This window comes from the organism of the source record quoted next, unplaced genomic scaffold (assembly GCF_019419815.1).
Source record: "Pyrus x bretschneideri cultivar Hongxiangsu unplaced genomic scaffold, Pyrus_bretschneideri_v1 Contig12, whole genome shotgun sequence".
Lineage (NCBI taxonomy): Eukaryota > Viridiplantae > Streptophyta > Magnoliopsida > Rosales > Rosaceae > Pyrus > Pyrus x bretschneideri.
In genome coordinates this window covers 8,402,525-8,421,009 of record NW_025999413.1, presented here as the reverse complement: position 1 = coordinate 8,421,009, position 18,485 = coordinate 8,402,525, and the positions used below count along the sequence as shown (strand labels likewise).

Here is an 18,485-nt window from a genome sequence, read left to right as displayed (position 1 = left end):
AAACATTTCGATACTCTCCGAACATCTCGTGCTCATATAAATTATTCTGAACCGTCACTCTTCTTCATCCACCCTGGCAAACAACTAACGTATTCTCAACCAAAAAAAAACAAGAAGGAAAAATAAAAATATTTACACACACAAGTCATTTATACAAACGCTGTCCACATATTTCCATGTTACCAGCTATGCAAATGGCAAAGCATATTCCTTGAACTTGGCTAGTTTGACAAAGACCATAACTTTTCTTCTCTCAGTACATGCACTAACGTCGTCATTAACCTTGGAACCTATAATTATATGTATATATATCGCAGTCGTTACGCAAAAACTACTAGGCACACATTTGCCAACTACCACTGCCTTCAAAACTTTTGCCTTACCCTCCAATCTCCATAAGAGAAGCCACAACCTCACAGCTCACATACTCACACCTCACACCCTCACACCCTCACACTCAAAACCTAAAACCCAACAGATTAATTGTTCTTTTGATATGTCAGGTGTTCTTCTTTGGGTGGTGAGCCCCAAAGAGAATGCCAGCTCCCTGCTGGGTCTGATGCCCAGAATTTGCACCCCAAGGAGGTCTAAATTCTGCCCAAAGCTGGGATTTTCAAGTAGGGTTTTGGCCTACTCGGGTGCAGTTGTAAACCCAGCAAGATCTGCAGAAGAGAAGGTGTATCAAGTGGTGCTGAAGCAGGCTGCGCTGGTGAAAGAACAGAGCACGGTAAAAAGGAAATCTTTGGATTTGGATGAACGGATTGTGACTGAAGGTTTGGACAACTGGGATTTACTGGATAAGGCTTATGATCGGTGTGGTGAAGTCTGTGCTGAGTATGCCAAGACTTTTTACCTGGGTAAGAAACTTTTCTGGATTTCTGCTGCTCCTCCTTCCTCGATCTGTTTCTGTGGTGTGTTCTTGCTGTCTGTTTATCTGTTTATCTTTTTTTTTTTTAATGGGATCCAGTCATTTTCGTGGACATAGAATATACTAATTAAGTACACTATTTTAATAAAGTGGACAGAGCACTTGATTTTGTTTCCATTTTTTATTGTTCAAGCAGTTAAGTGCACATCTTGGATCACTTTTTACTTCTAAAACGTTCACACGTGAGTCTTAAGTAGTTTATATTATCATTCACTCAATACTTAATTGGAAGTCATGGGAAGAGAGGAGGAAATATAGTTAATCTAATTGATCCGTTCTGATTTTTCAAGTATTGAATTACGGATTTTAATATGGAATCTACACTTTTTGTGATTACATATGTTAGTAAACACAAAAAGAGTTGGCAATTGGATTAATACCAACACTCATGTTTTAGTAAGCACACGGAAGCTAAGACTAATTCTAATTTTCATTACATGCAGTGTAAGTAAAGGGAAATGGAGAAATGGATTGGAAATTTGGGGGCAATTAGATTAATTCTAGTTTTCTAACTATTATTGCAGGCAAGAAAACTTGGAATCGTTTTTCTTTCCTTTTTTTACTTGAATTGGATGTTCCATTAATTGGCAAGAAACTGTACTTATCAACTTCTTTCTATGTGTTTTCAGGCACATTACTCATGACACCGGAGCGGCGACGAGCTGTTTGGGCAATCTATGGTTAGTACAGTCACATAATCTGTGCCTAACGTTGCAAATTTAGTCTACTTAAAACTGATTTCTACATGCTCTTTACAACTGAGGCAACAAATCCCTTTTGGAAAAAGCATTTTTTTCCTGCATTAACATCTACTTGGCTCAATTTTCATTGTAAAGATTGCAAATGAGGGAACAAATTGTGGATAATCTTTGGGCTCAGAGATTATTTAATGATTTGGAATGGTAAATACTAAATGAAGAGCGCTTCTTTATTTTTATTGCAGTGTGGTGCAGAAGGACAGATGAACTAGTGGATGGACCTAATGCTTCATACATTACACCCAAAGCTCTTGACAGATGGGAGAAAAGACTGACTGATCTCTTTGAAGGCCGACCTTACGATATGTATGATGCTGCTCTATCTGATACTGTCACCAAGTACCCTGTTGACATTCAGGTACAAATACCGCATGCTCACAATCAGATATTAACTCTCTTTTATCTATCGAAATTTGAAAGTACGGAATGATTCACCATACAAATTTTGTTTTTTTTTTGACAGCCCTTCAGAGACATGGTAGAAGGAATGAGATTAGACTTGAGGAAGTCAAGATACCAGAACTTTGATGAACTTTACCTTTACTGCTACTATGTTGCTGGAACTGTTGGATTGATGAGTGTTCCGGTAATGGGGATATGCCCAGAATCAAAGGCCTCAACAGAAAGCGTTTACAATGCTGCATTGGCCCTTGGAATTGCTAATCAGCTCACTAACATTCTCAGAGATGTTGGAGAAGAGTAAGTTTCTACTTATAATAAACGAGTCATTTTAAGCATTCCATGTTTAGAAACTCGTGTTGCACGACTATGAGTATGAACCATTGATTAGTCTAGCCTTTTCTTGAATGTGGTCGAGATTCACAGTCTGATAACATAAGTATTTATTTGGCAAGACAATGTTGCACACCAAAATAATATGGTTATTGTTCATGTCTAACTAAAATTTGCTCTTTGAATTGATCATTTTAGTGCTAGGAGAGGAAGAGTATATCTCCCCCAAGATGAGCTTGCCCAAGCCGGCCTATCAGACAATGACATCTTTAACGGGAAGGTGACTGACAAGTGGCAAAGTTTCATGAAGGGACAAATAAAGAGAGCTAGGATGTTCTTTGATGAGGCTGAGAAGGGTGTCTCAGAGCTCAACTCAGCTAGTAGATGGCCAGTATGGGCATCTTTGTTGCTGTATAGGCAGATTCTAGATGCAATTGAAGCAAATGGTTATGACAATTTCACAAAAAGGGCTTATGTGGGAAAAGCAAAGAAGTTTGTATCATTGCCTGTGGCCTATGGAAGAGCCATTATAGGACCCTCTAACTTAACTAAGCAGTTGGTGCCTAGATGAATTAGATGTTTAATTAGATGATATTTGAACTCTCAATCTCTAAATTTTTGACAAAGTCCAACTTGAAGTTGGGTCTCAGGTCGAAATATGTAAATTTTTTATACTAAATTTTTTTTGTTTAGTCAATCTTTTAATTACCTGTGTTTGGATGATGGATATAAAAGTAGGAATTAGTGGTAGAGGTTAATAGATGTGTGGTGAGAGTGGTCGCCATGGAGTGGTTGATAGATGTGTCAGTGGCGGTAGAGTGTCTACTAGTGATAAGGTGGTAGCAATTGTGGTTGTGGCATTGGCGGTGGTGATGGTTGTGGGAGGTGGTGGTGACTGTTGATGGTGGATATGATCGGAATGATGGTGGCAATAACAATGTCATTGGGGGTTCATGGTAGTACTTATGGTCATGAGAATATGGATGTTATGGCATAGAAAACAACGATAGTGGTGAGGATGGTTGCACCGATAGTTGTGGGGATGGTGGTGACGACTACGGTGACAATAACGTCGGATCTCATTAGCCAACATCAATCAAACTCACCACAGCACTCGCCAACAACAGCACTCGTTCGTTGCCAACCAAAATTTTTCTCTTTGCTTCTTCTTCTCTCTTCCTCTCTCTTTTCATACCACATCCAACTAGATCTATTGCATGCTTGTTTCTTATGTGGTGTAAAGTTTTACATGTAAATATAAATTTCTTTAATATGTTAATTAAGTAAAAGAGTTCATGGACAATGAAATTTCTTTTTCTGCTACTTCTCTCTTTTGCGCTTATATTTTAGCTCCTACATTTACGATTAGATATACACTAAAATGTGCATATTGTTGTAGAACAGTGGATGTCCACTCAAAGAATAAAATAATGGGTCATTCCACTGTTTGCCGAAGCTTGCCTTATATGACTTCTATTTTCTATAAAATACAAACTCCACACAATATCAAAGTAATAAGTTCACGAAGAGGAAGAGAGAAAAAGAGAGGAAGATGATAGGAGATAACAGAGAGAGTTATTTTGTGCTCCTATTATTCTAAATTATAATGAAAGCATCACTGCTTCTCCAAGGATGTACTCCAGTCACACTGACTGTAGAGGAACCTTGTAAATTTTGTGTCTTGTTTTATTTACTCTACTACACACACCGTCGATTTTACAACACGTTATCAGCACGAGAAGCTCTCATGTCAGTGGAAAGCACAACGCCATAAATCCGGTGAAAGCACTTTCTACCTCTCACCTCCGTCAGCTAAAATCTCACAGAAAAAAAAAGTTATGTCCATTTTCTGTCTCTTCAACTGCACTAGAAGCGCCCCACCAAATTCCGGTGAGAATTGAAATTTACAACGACCTGCAGTCGTCACGAGATGAGAAAACTCATACTTGACAACTAGTTTCCAGAGATCTAGAAAAATTTCATCAAACTTAGAAACCCAGATCGCGTTGTTTTCAATGGATCTCGAGGACTCCCATGAATCCTCAGTTGTCTGAGATGCTGATGGCAGGACTGACTCCACATAGACCTGCATCTCTTGTGCCTCCATCAACCCCGCTGTCATCTATGTCTTTGTATGCAGGTTCTTGCTTTGTGATGCCATGTTCCCTGGGTTATGCAAGAACAACGCCAGTCTCTGGTAACCTTTTGGATTGAATTGAATTTGGGCAACCTCCACAACAACCCAACTGGCCCTGCGTTTTGAGACTGATAAAGAAGGAAGAAAAATAATAGAAAATGAGGATTGATGGAATGTTAAGGCACATGTGAAAAAAAAGAAAAAAGAAAAAAATGTTTGGAAATGTGTGGTGTTGACTGCACCCTAAGAAAAATAATAATAATAAAATATAAAGGGATTTGAATGGTCCACGGCACCATTTGGTCAAAATAATAAATAAATAAATAAAACAAATATAAAGGTTTCTATTGGTGCATGACACCATGCTACAGAAATAAGAAAAGTAATAATAACAAGGTTTGAATAAGTGCTGATAAAAGAAAGAAAAATAATAAATAAAAAGAGCTCTGATACTTCTTCTTATTTATGTGAATTGGTGTTGGTTTAAAACCCTTTCACAAATTCTATTTACTTTAAAGCAATTTATTTATCATGAACAGTATTACTGCCTACTGCTTTAAGTTTTGATTTATGTGCATGTTGCTGAATTAAGGCCCTTGTCATAAACTTTATTTACTTAAATGCAATTTAGTCACTATGGCTGGAATTACAGCCTATTACTTTAATTTATTTATTTTACTTATATTTTGTTATGATGAGTATAACAAGGACCCAAAGTTCCTTGATCAGATAAGAACCTGCAGTTTCTTGATCCTCATCATATAAAAATAATTGGACCTGAAGTTCCATCATACAAAAAGATTGGGCATGAAGTCCCTTGATCCTCATATCAGGACATGAAGTTCCTTAATAAGTATAGTAAGTTTGAAGTGCTGTAGTGCCTTAACTTAACTGTAACAAAGGCCAGAAGAGTCTTAGTCCACACCAGACGTTCCTTATATCCATACTCAAAATGGTTTAGCAGAAGCATTTATTAAGCAGATGAAATTGATTACCCGCGCTCTGCTCATGAAAACAAAATTGATAGTTTTTACATGAGTAAATGCTTGCATGATGCAGTATTAGTTCGGTTGAGACCTGTTGCCAACCATCAATACTTCTCAGTGCAACTTGTGTTTGGGCACCAGCCAAATATTATACATTTACAAGTTTTTGGTGGTGTTATTTATGTGCCTATTGCACTGTCACAACGTACTAAAATGAGGCATCATCGCGGATTGGGCATTGATGTTGAACACCATCTATCATTCAATATTTAAAACCCTTGACTAGGGATATGTTTACCGCGTGGTTTGCGAACTATCATTTTGATAAGACAATTTTCTCGCCGTTAGGGGGAGAAAATAACATCGTTCCAGAAGAACAATGAGAAAATATCATTCCAGAAGAATGATGAGAAAAGACCGTTCCAGAAGAATGAAGAGAATTTGTCTTATTTTGATTCATGAAACAATCAATGAGAAAAATGAAGTGAGAATGATTAATGATGCAACGAAAGTGATGAAATCACATATACTTGCTGCAAATGTGCCTACAAGAATTGATGTCCCTGTTGAAAAAAAAAATAATGATGCAGTAAATGATTTATTTGTTGCATGCCTGAAGCATGGCAGACCCTTAGACTAAAAATGTTCAGTCATTCAAAAGAAGAAGAGTATGACACTACTGAACTATTGCATTCCCGTAGCATAACTGTTACATGTCGGAAGCATGATAGTTGCCGCATGGATACACATCTCAGAAGGGATAATCCGCAGACATGTGAATGTTGATGTCTCATGCATAAAGCATGATAGACGTATAGGTTCCAATGACTCAACTCCCGAAGTGGAGATTAAAATTCAAGCTCTATAACACTTAAGAGGAGATTATGATTTACATTCTTTAAATTATGACTATCCTAGAAAAGATAATATAATGCCCTTGAAGAGGCAATGAATATCCAAAGAAATAAAAAACTTTTATACATGCGCATGCACATGAGAATATGGGATCACAGATTGATGATAACCAATGGTAATGTTGGTTTTTACAAGTAGCTACTAAATTCATCAATGAGCTGTGTTGATATTGAATCCTGTTCTTTTTTCGTCAACAAAATTATCGGCCAAAATGAAGAAAGGCAATTCCATTACAATTTTGTAAAAACGTGGAAAAATAGACCTATATACTTGAATACAATACAAATAGCCAAAAGATGTTGAACCTAGAAGGTTACATATGAGCATTTGTAATACCGTAAAATACACTCACATGTTATGATACAAGGCTGTAAAGGAGTTCATATGAATGGAGAATTATATACGAAGGGTTGTACGCCACCCACATCATATCTCCATAAGTAAATCCCTTAAGAATACATGAGAGCAAATTGCTCTGCATAAATTTCAAATGAAAATGTGTCATAAAGTGTAGAAAATCCCTGAAGGATTCAAATTGCTTGAAGAAAGCCCTGAAAAGGTAAAACATAAATTATGTACTCAATGTCATTGGATAGTATAAATTGCCTTAGTGAGTACTATCATTATGATATTGTGCAACATACTAATATATCTTGCGAGAGTCGATGACATTAGATTGGGACTCCTGAAAAGTTTAGAAAGATTATAAAGTGTTGAGAGAAATATTATCTCGAACTGCAGATCAAACAATCTACCAACACGAATTTTATCCATGATGTTTATGATATTAAAGAATCATATGGATTGAAGATTATGAGTTGAATACTTAACTGATTTAAACACTAAGAATGATCATTTATCTTTGCGAGGGTAAAGATAAATGATATTTGGTCCAGAAGTACCCCATCTTAGTGAAGTATATGCTTTATTGTATTTAGCATAATACATTGAATGAAATAAAGCTTATTTATTGATATCTCAGAGAAATTACAGACATGTACATACACATGAGTTAAAACAAACAGGATGGAGCCTTCACAAAGATTGCTTATGTGACGCCTCAGTGCTCGGAAGTACCCCAGAAAAGGGAGGCACCAGAGGTTGATTATTTGGAGCCTCTATAATTAGTAAAACTCTAGATGATGAAGGCAGTATGTGCCATTAGAATAAAGCCTCGAACCTCTGATTGTCACTTTGATTCCGACTTTCGAATTCCAGCAGCTGGTCAAGTTTTCTTTTCATGCTTGTTAAGTAATTATTTGTAAACATGTGTAACACTTTATTCTCGTGCTTGAGCCCTCTGATCTCTTGTTTAAGACTTGCCACCTCAGCTATCAATGATTCAACTTGGCGATTCCTAGCTACCACTGTAGCGCTTATATTATTCTTCATCACAGAGTCCCTAACAGTAAGAGGACCATTAAAAGATAAGAAGGACGAGTGTCATATATTATCCTAACGCTGCTCGTCTGTATCACTCTTAAGACTCTAATCTAAGCAAATGTTAAATGGGCAAGCCATTTTCAGAAATGATGAAGAAAAATGAGGTCAGATAAAATCTCAAAAATGCAAGAAGGGGAAAATTCTACATGCAGCAGTTTTCCGAACATACATTTTGAGCACAATTGATGCCTCTATAAAAAGAAGAGGCAACAGAGCCACTTGTTCGGAGATCGAAAAGGCACCGCTCTCCAAATTTCAAAAGCCTGATTTCCTGGATCAAACAGGCGCAATCTCAGCTTTTCAGATATCATGTGCAACTTTGTCAAAGATTTCTGACAAAGTTGAAGACGCATAAGTCTTACTGTTCTAATTACACCACAGTTGCTGACAAGAGTAAAGGCACAACACCACTACTTGCTATTGGGAAATCTCGATATATGTCGACATCCGTTCTCCATAACAAGGCATACCTGTAAGAATACCTAACTTTTCCTCATCTCCGAGAATGCATCTTCAACAAAACATCTCGAAATACTCAGTTTTCTTCATCTTCGAGAATACCTCTTCAAACAAGTCACACCATAGCAAGAGTATCTCATATCATCAGGGACGAGAGCAAGAGTATCTCATATTATACAATCTCCATGTCCTTTCCTTTGTCCTTGTTCTCACATGCAGGATAAGGAGAAAGAGAGCAATCAGTCGCCACATGGAATCAAGCTCCCAATCTGGAACTAATTACCCGGAACCATTGCCTAGTTGCTTACCTTGCATTGCTCTAGAGTACTCATTTTTAGCTGTTGATATGATGTTGGTTATTTACACTGAAGCTGCCAAGAATGATAAGTTGCTGAGAAGTGATGTTCTGAAGGACCATTCAAATGTAAAGGTTACATTCCACTCCTGCATCAGGGGACAAATACTGCAAGAGAAGATGTCACACTTGCATAGGGAAAATACCACTTCTGCAAGGGGAACAGATAAGGCAAGTCAATATGATACATTGAAGCATGTGGAGACAAGCACAACAAAACACATGCCGATTCATCCCCAACGGAGCCGAAGATCACTTGTTACGTGGAGCTCCTCATGGTCCCATTTCATTTTAGAACAAGTCCTAATACCCTTAAAGAAATCACAAGTCCGATTCAAGATCAAGTGTCCACCACACTTGAATCGAATTTAGCTCCAAATAAATGAAGTAAATTCAGACATTTGGAAGAAGTCTAGCAGAAGACCCTTAATCCTAGTTCAAGAACAAGCATTTGGAAAGTTAACAAGCACAACATATATGGTACTACTCATCAGGGGAAGCATCCAAAAACAGATCAAGATTTTAATGAGTCAATCGAAAACTTGTGGCCATCTAAGGGGGAGTGTTGTAGAATAGTAGACGTCCACTCAAAGAATAAAATAATGGGCCCTTCCAATTTTTACCGAAGCTTGCCTCATACGACTCATATTTTCTATAAAATACAAACTCCAGTCACACTGACTGTAGAGGAACCTCGTAAATTTTGTGACTGTAGAGGAAACTCGCTTAACTTCAGAGTTCTGATGGAACCCGAAGCCAGTGAGCTCCCAAAAGGTCTCGTGCTAGGTAAAGATGAGAATATACATATAAGGCTTACATGATCCTCAGCCCTGGGCGATGTAGGATCTTACAATCCACCCCCTTATGGCCCAACGTCCTCGTCGACACATTTTCAGCCAGGGATTGGCTCTGATACCAAATTGTCATATCCTGGAATCAACTCTACCGTAGCACAATATTGTCCATTTTGGACCCTAACCACGCCCTCACGATTTTGTTTCTGATAACTCACACGAGAACTTCCCAGTGGGTTACCCATCATGAGATTGCTCTTGCACGAACTCGCTTAACTTTGGAGTTCCAATGGAACCCAAGCCATGAGCTCCCAAAAGACCTCGTGCTAGGTAGAGATGAGAATATACATATAAGGCTTATAGGATCCACTCCCCTGGGCGATGTGAGATGTAACATCTATTATGCTTTAATAACTTTTGTGTCTCTTTATCTTAACATAGAATCAGAGCCAAGTTACGGGCCTGTGCAAGCCAAAGGCTTGTCACCAAGAAGTGTGGGCTTGGAAACAAGTCTAAACTCTTAATATAGAGCTAGCCTTTAAGTTCTTAACAAGCACCTCTTGGAAGGATTGAAAACAATTTTGGACTCCATTAGAGCCAACCCTTGAGTTTCAATTGCTGATGTGTGGATCTCCACATGTGAACCACTAAAAGGGGTTCCACGTGAGGGGGCGTCAGGATGCAGAATCTCAATTGATTTCAGTGGGTTTATAACCGTGTATCCAAGTGACATTTTCGGTTCTTAACTCGGACAACAAAACGGAAATTAGTGTTCTTGCTCAAACTGTTGCACATGAGTTCAGAGGATTTTATGTATTTTGGTTATGCAATGGTGGAAGTATGTTTGATATTCAGTTAGGCTATCATATGAGAATTTGTGATAAAGGTGGGAGCACCAGGTCTATGTTGATTTAGGTACTATGGAACACACGATATAGTTGTAAAACACAAGCTCCAAATGCTAGGAAGATTTTCTTATTGCAAAGTCTTTTATACAACCGTAATCTGATACTCCACTGTCCAATTGCAAGGACTACTTCCCAAAAAGATTTTAGATTTCAAATTTTGATATAACTAGCAAGAAAATGTGTTTCTTCTTATGAGCAGTGTGTAGACATCCTTACAAAAGGACTCAACTCTCCACGCTTGCGTACTCATTGTTGCAATCTCATGCTTGGACCTTCCAATCATGAGTTTGAGGGCATGTTAGGGAATAGAGTGCATGAATGGTGTGGATTGATACACTTATCACTTGATAAGCATAAGACTTAGTATTGTTAGAATCTATTAAGTTATTAAGTTGTAGAGATTAGCTGTACAAATCACCTTTATATTGGTAAATCATTGTTGTATCTTTTCAATCAAGAAATATAGAATTCTCTTCTTCTCTCTGTGCTCTCTCTCTAAAACCTTTAATTATGTTTCAATGGTTGTTGTGTTTCTTTATCTTAACAAACCGTGCTACAAAGCTTAAGAAATTGGTTATACCTTGAAGCCGAAAAATATTCGAACCCAATATCTTCTATACACGAAAGTCTTTTGTGTGTTTGGTCAATTGTACACAAAAGTCAAGCAAAATTTTGCATTGCAGTCGATATTAAATGGAGAGGATTACAAGGAAAGAAGTTGAAGGAGGTAAATGAATGGGAGAGAATTGTTAAAGAGACTTTCTTAAGGTGAGAATATTTATGTACTCTATATTACATTACCTTTTAATGTTAGTTTTTGTGCAAACATTATAAAACATGTGTTAAAAACATAAGGCGGTATAGAGAGTTCCTTTTTTTTAGACTCTTAAGCATTTCTCGTAAATGGTAACTTGTAGAATAAAACCAATTGTAGTGTGAAATAGAAGATTAGTTAGCTAGCTGTAGAGACAGAAATAGCAACTTTTAAAGATTCCATTTTGACTACAAAAAGAAGCAGAGTTAGAGTGAAAAACCTATAAAAAGTTGATAAACCTAGTAGTGAAAAGTTGATAAACCTAGTAGTGATATCTGCATCATATGATCACCATTTAGCATAACATTGAAGCTTATCTTTGTCGCTTTCAAAAGCAGAAGAGGAGTTAAGGATAATTCGTGCCCCTTAATCAGCACTTTGATGATTAATTTCATCATTCGTAATCAATTACCTTTGGGAAAAATGAAAACATGCGTGTTGCCAAAATCGAATAGTCCGAATCACACTAATTAAAATTGATTTCTGATCAAAACCGAAAATATATTTTTGATGGAAATTGATCGTTTTCATTGATAAAAACAACTTACAACATGAAGGTATCAACAGTCACGAAACTACAACAATCATCCGATAATAAATTTGATATAAAAATTAGATGACTCTCAATTACATGCAATAATTATCGCAACTACAACCATAACGAGTTAGACAATGAGCAATTCTGTTAGTTTCACAATGAATATGGGTAGAATAACCAAAATTATGTTCTAACATAACAATCGGAGTACTTTCTTTTGTGCAAAAGAGCACTATGTATCTTTGTGTTCATTAGTTTCACGTTTTTGTTAAATTAAGGTGCATATAGCAACGGAAAACATATATACCCTTCATAATCAAAGGGTGAATTCATAATCTAAATGATTCGGCCTATAATTTTATGGGTGTCAATACAGCGGAATGTCTAGATTTCTAGCTCCAATGAACTACCATGCATGCATGCAACTTTCAACAAATTCTAGGGTTAAATTCTTCTTTTTCTTGCACACTGAATTCATAGGGATTGTAGTATGGGACACGGCAGCACAAAGATGCACAGATGGGTCCAAAAGTAGGCACCGTCATTTTTTGACATGATGTATAAAATAATATATTATATTGATTGGAGAAATTAAGAGATGGCCTGTGCTTCTTTTTAATTCACAACCTTGACTTTCTTGGCTTTGCTTTGCCATACTGTGGCTCGTTGTCCGAAAATCATAAAGTTTAAGCAAGAAGATATGCATGTCCTAGGTTTTTTTTCTCACATATGGGTTAAACTATACATATGCATCAATTATATGGAACAACAAATCCTTTCCGTTGGAAACTTTTTGCAATCGTGAGTTTAGTCTTTTAATTAATAAGAATTAGGTTTTTCAACAATGCATTGACATAATTGAGTTAGGCCGTTTGTTGATGTATTCGAAATCTATATTGCATCGATATATATGTATTATCAATGTGAATATCATTCACATGCATGTGACGACTATTTTTAATGCTTGGTTATCTTCTATATATAAAGGAAGAAGGTAAAAAAAGTGAAACTTTCATAATACTTAAATAAAAATAAAATAAAATAAAGATTCACTAAAAAACCATGTAGCGTTGTTAGTAATTTCATATTTTTCCATATGTTGAGTTACATATATTTTTGTAAACAAAGAAACTGATACCAAATGATATGTCCAATGATGCTGAACATCACTTAATTGGTCTAATATAACTAATTAATCGGTGCTTAAAGGTATATTACATTATATACCTATCTAAGTACTACATAGTTGCACTATTACATCATGTTCTTGACTTTCGTTGCTTCAGTCAGTTCAATATACAATGGTCTCTCAAGTCACTTAATTTCCATCTTATACTTGTTCTGTAAACAATTCTCACCGATCACATGTATATCTGCTTCAATTCTTAAATAATTGTTTGATTTGACTAAAAATTTCAAGACAATATAGTAAATTGAAACCTTAATTAATTATATGGGGATATATCAGTCATTGCTTAATCGGAGGTTGATTTTATAAAATAACATATCAGTAATTTGCAAAGAGCAAGGAAATGGTCCGAGACAAATATTCCCCAGCATTTTCTAAAAGTAAAGCCTTGTTTTTTACTTATTTATAAGTTAAGTAGCAGAATATTTCAATATGAATACATGACCAAACACTCCATCAAAAAGAAAAAATAGAATAGAAACATATATATGACCAAAACAAAGCAATTATAAACGAAAAGTAGTTGTAACAGGCCCCTTATAAGTCATCGGTCGTAGACTGATCAACATTTTTATGGTTGCTGCTAGCTGCTGCCTGCGTTCATATTAATTCTAGGTAGCTTGCCATACTACTACCCATTCGTATATTAGCTCATTCCTCACAAAGCTTGTACTACATGTGAAGAGATCTGAAGAGCTCCGTGGAGGATCCTCAAGCATTATTCCGAATATATGCATACGAATACGATTACGATGTCGAAGAAAGAAATTATGAAAGGTAGTTCTCATAGAATTGGAGTGAGGAAATACCACAAATCTGAGCTTCCACGCTTGCGGTGGACATCTCACCTGCATGAACTCTTTGTTGAAGCTGTTCAAAGCCTTGGCGGAAAATACAGTAAGTGCAATTCATATACATAATTGGTCGCTTGAGTTGGCTTAGATTATATATATAAATATGTATTCTGTATATATAATCTAAGCTATCTTGAATTCATAGAAATTCAATATTTAAGTATGTCTTGATGTCTGCAGAGGCCACTCCCAAGCGGATTTTGCAGATGATGAGTGTGAAGGGACTGGAAATTTCTCATGTCAAAAGCCATCTGCAGGTATAAATTTTCATATTACTACATGAAAAGAAATTGTATAAAATTAATTCGATACTTGTAAGGCCGATCAAAACCCTACAATTAACTTACCATTATTGACAGATCCAAAAAGAGAAGGAAAAAAAAACCCAATGGAAATGGCTAGCAAAACAGAATCAGATATATGCAGTACTTTTAACCTAAGTTAGTGTGATTAGGGTTTTGTTCTAATATAAATCATTCCTTCGCTCCATTAATGATGAGATTATCTCTATTGAATTGAAAAGGATCATCAAGTTAATTTTTATAATTCTATATATGGTAAGGAATTAAAAATTTCATCAGTTGGAAATTGGAATACGATATATAAAATATATCATTCTTAGGTTAATTTTAAAAAGGATCAAGAAGTGAAATTTGGAAGAGAAAAAGGGAGAATCTGGAAAATTGAAACCGAAGAAATTAAGGGGTGGAGGTATTGTGGTTTGGAAGACGATGGAGGATCATGAATATTATGGAGAAATGGAAGGAGGATGGATGAGAGAATTTTTCGGTTAATTTTAACCTACACTTTGGTTACCCACTTTGTACTCCTTTCTCGTTTTCTTTAATTTCTACCTTAGAAATTTGTCTTGTTCCCAAAAACAGTAGACATAACAAGAAATAGCTAGCTGCATAAGGCTCACAGGGATGATTCTATCTTTATCTAGCTAGCTGCATATCTCCTTCGTATATTGGCTTATAAGGCCGTTGCCATTATTGAAAAAGTAGAAATGTGGGCAGTGTCCTAATTCGTATATTATTAATTGCCCTATGTCTAGGTTTCAATCTATTATTAAAAGAGTACGTGTATACACACATTCGATGGTAGCTTTGTTCTTTTCCATTTAGACTTTCTTTGGTTCTGTTAATTTTAGATCAGTAATATTATGTTATTAGACTGTCGAACATATTATGTTGTCAAATTGTCTTAGATAATGAATTAAGTAAAATCACGTTTAAATGTTGTTCGGCCTTAACAACATAACTGTATATCTAGCAACATGTCAAAGAAAACTAATATAGAGCTCAGGGAGGCCGTAGAGAGGTATTTAAATAGTTCTGATGCAACAGACGGGTTAAGTAGTCGTATAGGAAACAATTCGGAAGATTAGTTGAGCCGCAAAAATTAAGGCCTAAAAGCTGATAGTTCTTTTTCTTTTACGATCATTACCATAATTATAATGATTAATAAAATATATTCTGGCACAAAAGAAAAAAACTTAGGCATACTTCCACTTCTGCTGTTAGTATACATATAATATATAGTTTCCGCTGGTGCTAACTCAGATTGATTACTTTTTATCGAAAAATAACTCAGGTTAATTAATTAGCTGATGATGATTTAACCAGTCCTTCAAATGCAATTGACTTCGTCATAAACTATATAAGACAGATTAATTATATATGTTCCTAATTACCTAATCCTCTCTCTCTCTCTCTCTCTCTCTCTCTCTCTCTCTCTCTATGTATATATAGGAGAATGACCAAATCGTCTCAAGCTAGCTAGTTAAATAAAAAAGGGGTCATATTGGTATTAGATTATGGCTAGGTTAAGCAGATTAAGAGAGAGTGAAATAAAACACAAGGGGCAGTTGACTAGTCTCGACTAAAATTGTTGGAAGAGGTCTTGAGATTTGATGGGTTGTTGGTCAGTAAAACAAATTAAAACACAAGAGGCTTAGTAAGGAATGGAACCAAACTGCGAATGCTTGAAGCCACTCCTGATCAAATGCTTGAATAAAGAAGTGAATCATATGATTAATATGACCATCTAGGAGTTTCTTGTACACCTCTCTTTTCTGGCAGTGCCAAACCCCTTCTTCCATTGTTTATTTCGATTAATTTCAGATTTTTTTTTTTTAGTTTAGAATATAACAACAATAACAACCAAATCTTAACTCACTAAATGTGGTCAGCTGTATAAATCCTAAAACACCACTGCGCTCAATTTTACGTCATGTCTTCCGTTAGCTCAAAGTACTCTATATCATTTATTAAAGTCTCTTTCCAAGTCTTCATAGGTCTTCCTCTACATTTTTTGCTTTGAGCTTCCATCTCATAGTCGCATCTCCTAACCGGAGTATCTGTAGGTCTTCGGGTCACGTGCCCAAATCACCTTAATCAATTTTCTCTCATTTTATCATCAATTGCGGTCACTCCTACTTTACTTCGGATATCCTCATTCTTAATCCTATCTTTTCTCGTGTGCCCACATATCCAACGAAACATTTTTATCTTCCCCACACTTATTTTTTGCACATATTGATTTTTTGACCGCCCAACATTCTGATCCATAAAGTATTGCTGATCTTATTGTCATTCTATAAAACTTTTCCTTGAACTTCAGTGATAGGCGGTCACACAACTCAATTATTAATAAACAAAAGATATTGGTTATTACAACATGGACGTTTTGTTACTTCACAAGAGTAATAAGATATTATAAGTGGACGTTATGAAATTACCAAAAACATGATTTGAAAACATTAATTTTGATGCATCTAATACGTATATACTATTTGTTTTAAAAAAAATATGTATATACTAGTCAGTAGTAGATCGATTCTTCTACGTGCATGTAAGTACTGCGTACTGAATTGGTAGATTCTGGGGGTTTTATTGATAGATGTACAGGAGCTTCAAGGATAATAACATCAATGTTTTTTCTGAAGATCACAGCAGTAGTGTCTTCTCCGCTTTCCCAAGTCAAACTCATCAAAGGTATATACACAAAATATTTCCCAACTATACGATTTCATGTAACTAAGCATATAATCTCCATGCATTATCTAGCTTTGTATTTCAAGTTAATCAAACATTGGAAAACCTTTTTTCTTTTGGTCTGTTTTTTATCTTCTGCAGGTCATCAGAGAATTATGTAAGATACGATGAGCTAAAAGACATGGAACATGTACTGCATTCTGAATCTGACGAGGAAGCTGCTGGCAAGCAACATGCTATACACCAGGTACTTCATGTGTGTGTGAGAGAGAGAGAGAGAGAGAGAGAGAGAGAGAGAGCTTTTCTGGGTTCAATGTTAAATTTTAACACTTGTTTTTTCACAAGTTTAATTGGTTTTCACATTGTCTTTACAGAATACTCATACATCAGAACTCAGCAGATTGTCTATGGATGATCGAACTTGTCAACTGTACGGACTTTGTGAGCTCTCATTGTCGTTTGATCCGGTGACGAACCGAAACCAAAGAGAGAGACAGTTTCGGTCTTCAGCTGATGAGCACTCTAGTTCGGAATCAACCTCTACTGGCAATTTCAGTAACATTCAAGTTGCAGGCAATCACATAAACTTAGACTTAACCATTTGAACATTGTTTCTTCCGCTATAGCTAGAAATATCTATAAATCCTTGCTTTATCAATAAGAATTGGTCTACTGTAAAAAAAACACGATCAATTAGTACTACGACGAACGTTATAGATGTTCAATTTTGCCGTCAATCTTGCAAATGCGTTATCGGCCTTTTCAATTTTGCCATCAATCTTGCAAATGCGTTTCAGCCTTTTCGATTTACGGACAGTGAAGCATAAACATAAGCTGGAAGAAACATTATTTATACAAATCTTATGATGTTGTAAAGTCGACGATACGTGTGTAGTAGAATAAAGTAAATAAAACACAATATTTACGAGGTTCGGCAAATGTGCATATGTCCTTGGGGCAGCAGTAGTACTTTATTTCATTATCTGAAATAATAGGAGTACAAAATAACTCTCACTATTTTCTCTTTTCTCTCTAGCCTGGCTCACTGATAATTTCTTCCGCATCTGTCTTCTTTCCTCTTCTCTTTCTTTCCTCTGTATGTTTTTCTCTCATCTCTTTCTTCTTCTTTTCTCATTTTTCTTCTTCCGTATGCTCTCATCTTATAGGCAAAAGATTACTATAACAACAATATTCACCTTACAAACTTTCCTCAAATGAATAGTAAAATACTATGCATGAATAGTAACCCATCCGTTTTTCTTCATATGAATAATAATCCATCTAATTTTTCTATGAATGAATAGTAATGAACTATTCATGTGGCCCATCCACATATTATATTAGAACACTCCCTTTTGGATGGTCATACGTCAATTTCGGTTGACTTGTTAAAACCTTGATATGTTTTGAATGCTCCCCCTGATGAGTACCTCACCTGATTTCGAATTCTTTAATCTGACTGATTACTATATTGATGTAATCTGATACTATTCATGATAGATGATGTGTTTGCTTCTAAAGGTGGTTCACATGCGCTCCGAATTTTAATGGCCACAAGTTTTAGCCAAACTCTTGTATTTTTGTGAGATATGAAGATGTGGCAATAAATGTTGCTTTCTTGATCGTTGTATTATCAATTTATTTCCATATGTAAATACAAATCATCTATGAAAGCG

At 35.9% G+C, this 18,485-nt stretch overlaps 2 protein-coding genes across 2 annotated transcripts; both read left to right on the top strand.

Moving 5' to 3' along the window:
• Positions 1-298: 298 nt before the first annotated feature.
• Positions 299-3,741, top strand: LOC103947408 (phytoene synthase 2, chloroplastic). Its single transcript, XM_009358319.3, has 5 exons — positions 299-857; positions 1,558-1,608; positions 1,872-2,044; positions 2,150-2,385; positions 2,617-3,741. The coding sequence occupies exons 1-5, from the start codon at positions 497-499 to the stop codon at positions 2,987-2,989; spliced, it is 1,194 nt and encodes a 397-aa protein (XP_009356594.2). The 5' UTR covers positions 299-496; the 3' UTR covers positions 2,990-3,741.
• Positions 3,742-13,412: 9,671 nt separating this feature from the next.
• LOC103947407 (putative Myb family transcription factor At1g14600) lies at positions 13,413-17,546 on the top strand. The gene is made up of 5 exons (XM_009358318.3): positions 13,413-13,853; positions 13,991-14,067; positions 16,715-16,809; positions 16,951-17,056; positions 17,184-17,546. Exons 1-5 carry the CDS (start codon positions 13,688-13,690, stop codon positions 17,412-17,414), a joined length of 675 nt encoding a protein of 224 aa, XP_009356593.1. The 5' UTR covers positions 13,413-13,687; the 3' UTR covers positions 17,415-17,546.
• The last annotated feature ends 939 nt before the right edge of the window (positions 17,547-18,485 follow it).